General features: G+C 36.0%; 2 protein-coding genes across 2 annotated transcripts; both read right to left on the reverse strand.

The window, feature by feature from the left end:
• Window positions 1-672: 672 nt before the first annotated feature.
• LOC127856336 (uncharacterized) lies at window positions 673-2,085 on the reverse strand. The gene is made up of 5 exons (XM_052392471.1): window positions 1,944-2,085; window positions 1,719-1,848; window positions 1,274-1,541; window positions 1,031-1,130; window positions 673-838 (listed from the first exon to the last, which is right to left on the reverse strand). The coding sequence occupies exons 1-5, from the start codon at window positions 1,972-1,974 to the stop codon at window positions 750-752; spliced, it is 618 nt and encodes a 205-aa protein (XP_052248431.1). The 5' UTR covers window positions 1,975-2,085; the 3' UTR covers window positions 673-749.
• On the reverse strand, window positions 2,001-4,892 carry LOC127854690 (zinc finger protein 862-like). The gene is made up of 6 exons (XM_052389749.1): window positions 3,610-4,892; window positions 3,338-3,414; window positions 2,635-3,095; window positions 2,290-2,408; window positions 2,058-2,164; window positions 2,001-2,026 (listed from the first exon to the last, which is right to left on the reverse strand). The coding sequence occupies exons 1-6, from the start codon at window positions 4,350-4,352 to the stop codon at window positions 2,001-2,003; spliced, it is 1,533 nt and encodes a 510-aa protein (XP_052245709.1). The 5' UTR covers window positions 4,353-4,892.
• Window positions 4,893-7,985: the final 3,093 nt, after the last annotated feature.

Here is a 7,985-nt window from a genome sequence, read left to right on the forward strand (position 1 = left end):
ATTAACTTATAGGGTACATAACTCAGTATTATGTGGATCACTAAGCGTGAAATTTTTTTCATCAAGTTGATGACAAATTTTCTGTTTTATACAAAACGCTTGAGAAATGTGGAAGTCGTTCAAAACACAAACGTACCAACTTATAGACAGACTGATAGTCTACAACCAATGCGAAAGACGCAAAAATCTTGTCGGACACGAGGTCCGATAACTTTTAAAATTTGTCGGACCTCGCCAGATTTTATCGGACCTCGTTTTTCGTCCGTGCCGAGACAAGTATGTTTCGCCGTTTTATTAAAAGTTGTTAAATTTTAAATGCCGCTCACTTTCCAGCCATATCATGATATCAGTAAGAAAGTGATTAGCGTTTATTTTGTATTAATATTAGTTTCATATCTCGACTTGACTCGCTACGAATTTTATTCGCGGGAGCTGTAATTTTGTGATCCAGCTAAGAAATTCCGTAGCAAGTAAAGTCGATATATAGAGCGAATATTAGTACGAATTAAACGCTAATCACTTTCTTGCTGATATGGCTGAGAAGTGAGCGGCATACACAAATTACAAAAAGTAATAAAGGGTATAACACGGCAAAAATTGCTTGTCTCGGCACGGACGTCGCCATCTTGACTTCCTTTGACTTATACTGTTCACACAAGATAAAAATATAAATTGAGAATGTAAAAACTGTTTATTGAGTCTATTGGCAATGAACAAAACAACATCACCACACATTGAAATAAAAACGTTTAATGCATGTTGATTCCATCCTGTGAATCGCCGTCGGATTGATACTCTGAATCTGTCTCATCGGAGTCAGAGGGCTTTTCCACACAATCTGTAAAGGATTATTTAAAAATTTAAACATTCCGAATACAATAACTTATGAATAAGAACAGTAAGTTTAAACAATTTAAATTGATAATTAAGTAAAATTAAGTTTTATGTTTCTATAATTACTGACAAATGAAACATAAGTAGTTGTTGTTAGTTGTTCTTTTTCAGTAAAACAGGATTTAAGGCTAATAACCTTCTTCCTCAACATCAGCACCTGCGCCATGAGAACTTGAAGAGAGAGACCGTCTGGTATATGTTGGCCTTCTGTGGCCATGAGGTTTCATAGCATCAAACTAAACGAAAGTATAATAGGATTGTATGCATTTTACCTCTGAATATTTAGTATAAGTGATTAAGTCATCATTGAAATAATAAAATAAATACAACAGTAATAACATTTGTTTTAAGAATGAAATTTACAACTTAATCGTAATACCAGCCACTTCTCAACCGCAGACTCAGGATTAAACTCTTTAATATCTGGGGAGCACAATTTAACCGTCATCAGACTGTGCAGGGTAGCCTGGTTCATTCTGAGACGAGAGCTTGTCTTGACCAGCTTCATGTGTGAGAAGCTAGTCTCGCAAGAGACGCTGGTCGGTGGGAGGCTCAACACCAGGTCAATGAGGAGACTGATGTTGCTTAGCTCCTCATCAGCCATTAACAGCATGCCCCATGCCATTTTCTTCACAGATAGGCCATGTCTGTTAAGTTGACATTGACTAACATTTTTTTTCAAGTCTTGTCCAGGACGAATTACAGAAGATAAGGTAGTAAACAGACACTTTTATTATATTTAGAGTTAACTTTTGTTTAAAGATTGTTTAACGATTTTAATCTCTACGATTTTGTCACACAAAGTATTTTAGATTTTGCATTACCTTTTCTTCAGGATTTTCTTCAATGACCTCCATTCCGTGACGCATTGTTTAACATCAAAGGAAGGACACATTGAAGTTATCTTTTTTTCGAAGTGGGATGCCAGTGTGGCTACTTGTTCATTACCATATCCTGAAAAAGCATTTAAAAGAACAAGCTGTTTCATTAACAAACAACAACACACAAAACATACTTTAAACATGGGTATAACGCTTTGATTTACTGACCTTCAAATTCGTCAGAGGCAACAGGCCACATGGTTGTGTCGAGTACCTGTGTGGCATTTATGACTGTGCTGGAGTCGAGCAAGCTGAAGCGATCTTCGATGGCTTGACACAGACCATCTATCAACTTGCATCTATACAATAGGTCGGGCGTCATGCCACTCAGCTTCAGGCCTTGGTACTCTCCAGTCATATGCATGGCCTGGACTTCTTCTGGAGGTTTCCTGAATGCAGATGTTGAACAAATTAAATGTTATATTCTGTTTAACTTAACACTGTTACATATGCATATCTATCAGTGAATCAGTATAAAGTACTGACTTGATAATTAATTAATTTGAATTCTTACTCATTTGCTTTTTCGCGCAGCAATTCTTTTTGCGTGTCCACCCAAAGGAATGCGTCGCCTATGACTGTTTTTGGTCTCTGCAGCTTTTTGGATAGGATTTGGAGCGGCTGGATGAGATCCTAAAACAGATTTAAAATTGTGAAATAATCTTGTTACATTTTTTGGAGACCTCTATTGATTTTTTTAAAGTACATTTCGTATCAAACTATGCATATGTATATACACTAAATTAACTAATGCTGAAAATGTAGAACTTCAAGAAGGTTATATAAAACTTATAACCAACTACTTACAATAACAAAAACACTCGTTAAAGTTTGGTTAAATTCAACATCATAATAATACCTGAAGTACAATGGCAAATGTCATAAGGCCCTTGTCAAGAAGCATGGAGTAGTATCCCTGTGCCTTTGCATTTTCGTGCCTACATGAGGCCAAGTGTGCCTCATAAGATCTGAAATTTTTGGCAAGGGAGTTGATACCTTCACTAAGGTGGGGAAGCCATCGCGTTGTTGATACTCTTTTCGGAGATACCATGTTTATCGAGAGTGTTTCACTGGCCTCCTTTAGACCTTTCCTGTTTTTGTGAATTTTGTAAAATTTGTGGAGACCAATCAAGAGGTTCATTAACTTTTGATATTTTTTTTCCAACTTAACCACATCACGAAAGGCCAGCTCTAACCGGTGACTGAAACAATGTATATTGATGATATTGTCCCCATATTCCTTGCGAAGGAGTGCAGCAAGCCCTGCCTTTTTGCCAGTCATGTTTGCCGCACCATCCGACCCCAAACCTACAAGTTTTGCTGTAAAAATCAATATTTCGATTTATTAATAAAATTATGATTGGTCATGACTCATGACATCAGTAATTATTTTAAAATGTATATTATTCATATATTATAAAGCACTCCTAAATAATTTTAATAGCATTAAAATTAATTAAACACGATTTAAAAAAAAAGATATGCACTACACAGTAGATACAGTTAGACGATGGTACGTTAAATAATATTATTATTATGTTTCAGTTAAAGAAATAACATACTTTCATCTAAGCCAAGTTGTTGAATTACATTCTGTACAAATTCCAGCAGATGTTGACTTGACGTTGATCGTGGTGACCTAGACATCCGACAGTTAATTAGTTATAGAAACGTATTAAACTATAACATTTTAGATTACGACTATTACAATGTAAAGTTATGGGAATATAACCAGAATTAAAATAATTGTCTGTTGACCGAGAAAACTATTTTACAATACAACATAACAACTTACAATAATGTGCATTTTTAAGGTATTTAACAGGAGACTTGCCCCATTGTCAGAAATCTTTCAGAAACATTCCCTTGCAATGATGTCCTAACGTAGAGGCTCTCTTGCTCTAACCCACTTCTATCTTGCGATCCGTCCATCATAAAGGAGAAAAATGGGGCGTCGTTCAACATCTTTATTGTTTTGTCCGTCTCTACATCTGAAATAAATGAAACAAAATCGGAGCAGGCCTTTTCATTTAAATATGTAGAGCCAATTTCAACACCTTGGGCAGCCATTGCTTCACATAGCCAAACATAATCAGATAGTGGTCTCCCTTTCTTTGCAACAGCATGGGCATTGCGGAAGAGGCTTGCAATGACATGGCGCTCTGCACTTTTGAGAGACAGAAGAGCTTTGCCTGCTTCACTCTTCTGCATGTCATGCTTACTTTGTTTGGCTAGCTCAGCCTTAGCTGCCTTCTGATGGCATTTGCTGGACTCGTGATCACTTACTGTCGAGACCTTAAAATTAGTGCTGCCCGTTATAAAGGTGTTCTTACCTACACATGTGTTGTTCTTAAAGAACACTTGGCACAATGAACAAGTCATGACCCCATCATTAAATTGAAGCCATGGCCTGTCCTTTTTCCAAACCTCATGAAATCCTCTTTCGTCACGTTTTTCTACCTCATAAGACTTCCATCTCTTTTTATTTCCCTCCGCTCTTTGCTCAATACTAACCTGACTCTGTCTTTTATCGCCAGGCTTAGCCCCGTCAAAATAACGTAGAAGTGAAAATGACATCCTAAGAATGAGTGTGACAGTAGGCCTAACAGTACACACTTAACAGCTTGAGGTGTTTTGTTTAACAACTTTAATCAAAAATGAAGCGATTACAAATTTACAAAAAATAAAGGTACTACAAGAACGTTTAACAATATGAAAACGGAATCACCTGATCAAAAAGTTATCCACGTTTTCGCGATCGTTGACACAGCCACTTCTACTTCTTCATCAAATCTTGACACGGGACAGGCAACGGTCGTGTGGTTCCCCGCTTTCTATTTACGATCATCACAATGCTCGAAACCAGTAAAATTTAATTCAACCATGATGTCATTGATGCGTCGCCTACGTCACGAAACAATGTGCAATATTTAACTGGTTCTAAGAATCGCGCTTGGAGTTTGTTACGTCACCAGCAAAGACAGCCAGTTCGACTGGTTGGAAAATTGATTTTAAAGTTAAATAATCTATCGAAGTAAAATAAACATGAATTAGACCTTTTTTTAATATTCCTAGTTTCGTGTTCATTTTTAATCAAAGTTTTACATATTGTTTTTTTTTTTTCTTGTCGGACACGAGGTCCGACAATTTGGGAAATATTATCGGACCTCGTCGAATTTTATCGGATTTGTCCGAGGTCCGATGTCTTTCGCATTGGTTGCACTGATAGACAAACCGACCGAAAGAGTGACTATAAATTTCCTGTAATAATGACACAAAGTTCAATGCATAAGGTTCTTGCATAAGGACATCCTATATACAAAATCACATTATTAACCTCTTCGTTCATATTTTGTAGCTCTGTTCGCCCTTGGTCCACGAAATGATGCATCTCCTCTGCCAGATCAAGCATGTTTGTCAAGGCGTCACACCGAGAGACCGATCCGTCTCCATCAGGGTTCTGGGATGACATCATAAAAATATAGAATTTCCTAGGAATAATCAACACTATATAGGAGCGGTCCTTTTTTTAAGGCTGTGAGGAAACTATTTAATAGTCAGGCACACACCATTTAAGCTAGTCAAGACATAAAAGTACATGACACGTATACAATCGAAAAATAAATAAACTTATGTTTTTTTCTGACATAACAACAAGTCTTTTAAAACATCGGTGATTCGATTATGATCCGATTATTCTTGTCTTAAGATATTTATTGGAAATACCCCCAAGTGACTACAAGGACTAAATTGGCATAGATTACACGTTGGGTCATGCTTTCTATTGTAATTTACATCAAAGCATTACTGTGGCTAAATATTTTAAATTTAGACATTAAATGTAACTATAGCGTTTAATTTTGGTTTAAAGCATGCAAACATTAAAGGGTTATATATATTATATTAGAGATAAATATTGGAACTTTGCTTACATTTTGCAGACAGTATGAATTGTCCTAACTTCAAACAATCCCAGTCCAAATATAAAGACTTGCACTTGTTTAAAAAAAAAGATGAGAATCATAAACTATATAATTTTTTCTTACGATTTCAAACCACCGCTGTATTAATTCTTTATTTCTAATCGACGATTTCAGCACGTGTAATTGAATAAGAATAAAACAAGTGTGCAGTTAATGCAGCTGGTTTCTTGATAACAAATCAAATAATGAATATCAATTGTGTAAAACCCGTAGCATCCCTGCAAAGAAACAAGAGCGGTAGCTTTTGTTTGATAATAAATGTGATAGAAGTCATGCATCGTTTGCAATTTACCACGGTTGATGGTTATTGATTGCAACATTACTGCTGAGTCGGTAACTACGTCTGGTATGACGTATGTTCGAGTCTCTTCACTGAAAATGTTTTGTATGTGTTCGTTACTGTTAAAGTAAAGTTATACCCACTATAATGTATTTATAATACGTCCATACGTACTACGTTTGCTAAATTTAAGACCCTAATATTACAGGAATTAAGATACATTAAAAGTTATAGATTTATCGCTGTTTACATATCAATTGAGCTTAAAGTCGCCCTAGTTGATATTTCTCACAACAATTCGGTTATCTCAACTGAACAGAATTGATCAGTATTCGTTAGATACATTCTAAAGCTTTTTCTTCCATACAGATTTTCCCAAAAATTGTGCCAAAAAATGCCAAAAGCATACAAAAATACGAACCTTTATCATGTACATAACGGAATCCTCAAGACAATTATTAACCTGTGTCGTATGCACGCTTTGGGTCACGTGAGCGCTAATTTCACGTGATTTCTACTTCCGCGAATTTCAAAACAAAGAAGAACTACAAAATAACACAAAGAATTTACGAATTATGTGCATGGATAGCCCTAGCAAAGTGATTATAAAATATGGTTTCGTCTTTATGTATAAACGAGGATCATTGTTTATTGAAAATCATATTTGTAAAAAGTCAGAAGGCAAGCTGATTGCATAAAAACGATTTATCAGATCAGAGCGAATTCAAAAAGGCCTATGTGTGGATTGAAAACAAAAGAAGTTTTAATCCACCTTGATGAAAGTTTATTGAAATTTGTCGAGTAATATGCATAGCTAGGGACACAAAACCACGCTGCAAAAACAGTACGCTGCTATGTCCTGTCTTTTTGCTTGTCCCATTGTAAACGGGTAATGACATGATTATTCATCATTCATGCAAATGGCGTTGTAAACAATGATGCAATGGTCACGTGGTTTTACATGTGACCCGCGTGTGTTTAAATTTAGATAATTTCTGTGCATGCACAGAAATTGAAAAGCCATTTATGTACTGATTTTGGGCATTTCTTGACCGATTTTGACCACATATTTTGCACATCTGACATAAATACAAACACATTTTGACTCTATCATCACTTTTTTGCGACGCATAACAAAAATGGAAAAATACCAACATCAGCTCGGGCGGCTTTAAGCCGGTAAGTAGACATAACATCTCTAAGGCGTATATCCGACTGGTTGAATACACACGCTTTTTAATGCCAATCAGTTGCATTATGTATACATTAGGCTGGAGCGCAAGGCAGCATAACGCATTATCCCGTCTGTCAGTCAATCTCTCCGTTTGTCAGCCCGAGTAAACTAGCTTCACCGCTTCATCTCATACAAATACCCGTCGCTACGAATAAACTTATCGGTAAACACATATGCAAAGTACGTTAATACATTCGCTTAGTACTGGAACGTGAAGGAAATGCTCTGTTTATATTAACGAAGAAAGGAGTTTTTACACAGGAATCCACGAAAAACTGTATAACGATAAATTATATGTGTCAAAAACAGCATAACTTAGATGTATACTTTGAATGTTTACATACATTCATTGTACTTATATGGTTTGCGCATAAACACAAATTAGTATGCAAGAGCATTATTTGTTGTTTTTTAATTTTAAAGGAGGGGGTTTATGTCTTTTATATATGCAACAATCTTTTTGACATACAAAAGCTATATTTTGTTTCGGCATGTTCTCAAAGCACTTCATACATGTGCAAAATGACTATTTTTCTCCAGCATAGGTACACTATTTCTTTACCCCATCTGACCAGCACATAGGGTTTTATTGTCAGACCTTAATGTCTTGAATTTCAATCCTTTTTATAGCAGTTCCTCTTATACACACGCACCCCTGGGGGCCTATTGCATACAAATGTTATGATTTTTGACAATACTGCTTCAGCAGCTCT

Source organism: Dreissena polymorpha, chromosome 13 (genome assembly GCF_020536995.1).
Source record: "Dreissena polymorpha isolate Duluth1 chromosome 13, UMN_Dpol_1.0, whole genome shotgun sequence".
NCBI classification, from domain to species: domain Eukaryota; kingdom Metazoa; phylum Mollusca; class Bivalvia; order Myida; family Dreissenidae; genus Dreissena; species Dreissena polymorpha.

Excerpts from the sequence above, each read along its gene's own strand:
- LOC127856336 (XM_052392471.1), bottom strand. The coding sequence starts at position 1,974 with ATGTGGCCTGTTGCCTCTGACGAATTTGAAG. Across the intron at positions 1,849-1,943 it reads TGCCTCTGACGAATTTGAAG|GATATGGTAATGAACAAGTA; the intron begins GTCAGTAAATCA and ends ATGCTTTTTCAG. Across the intron at positions 839-1,030 it reads TGCTGATGTTGAGGAAGAAG|ATTGTGTGGAAAAGCCCTCT; the intron begins GTTATTAGCCTT and ends AATCCTTTACAG.
- LOC127854690 (XM_052389749.1), bottom strand. The coding sequence starts at position 4,352 with ATGTCATTTTCACTTCTACGTTATTTTGACGGGGCTAAGCCTGGCGAT. Across the intron at positions 2,165-2,289 it reads CTGCGCGAAAAAGCAAATGA|GAAACCTCCAGAAGAAGTCC; the intron begins GTAAGAATTCAA and ends ATCTGCATTCAG. Across the intron at positions 2,027-2,057 it reads TAGATGCAAGTTGATAGATG|CTTGCTCGACTCCAGCACAG; the intron begins GTCTGTGTCAAG and ends AGATCGCTTCAG.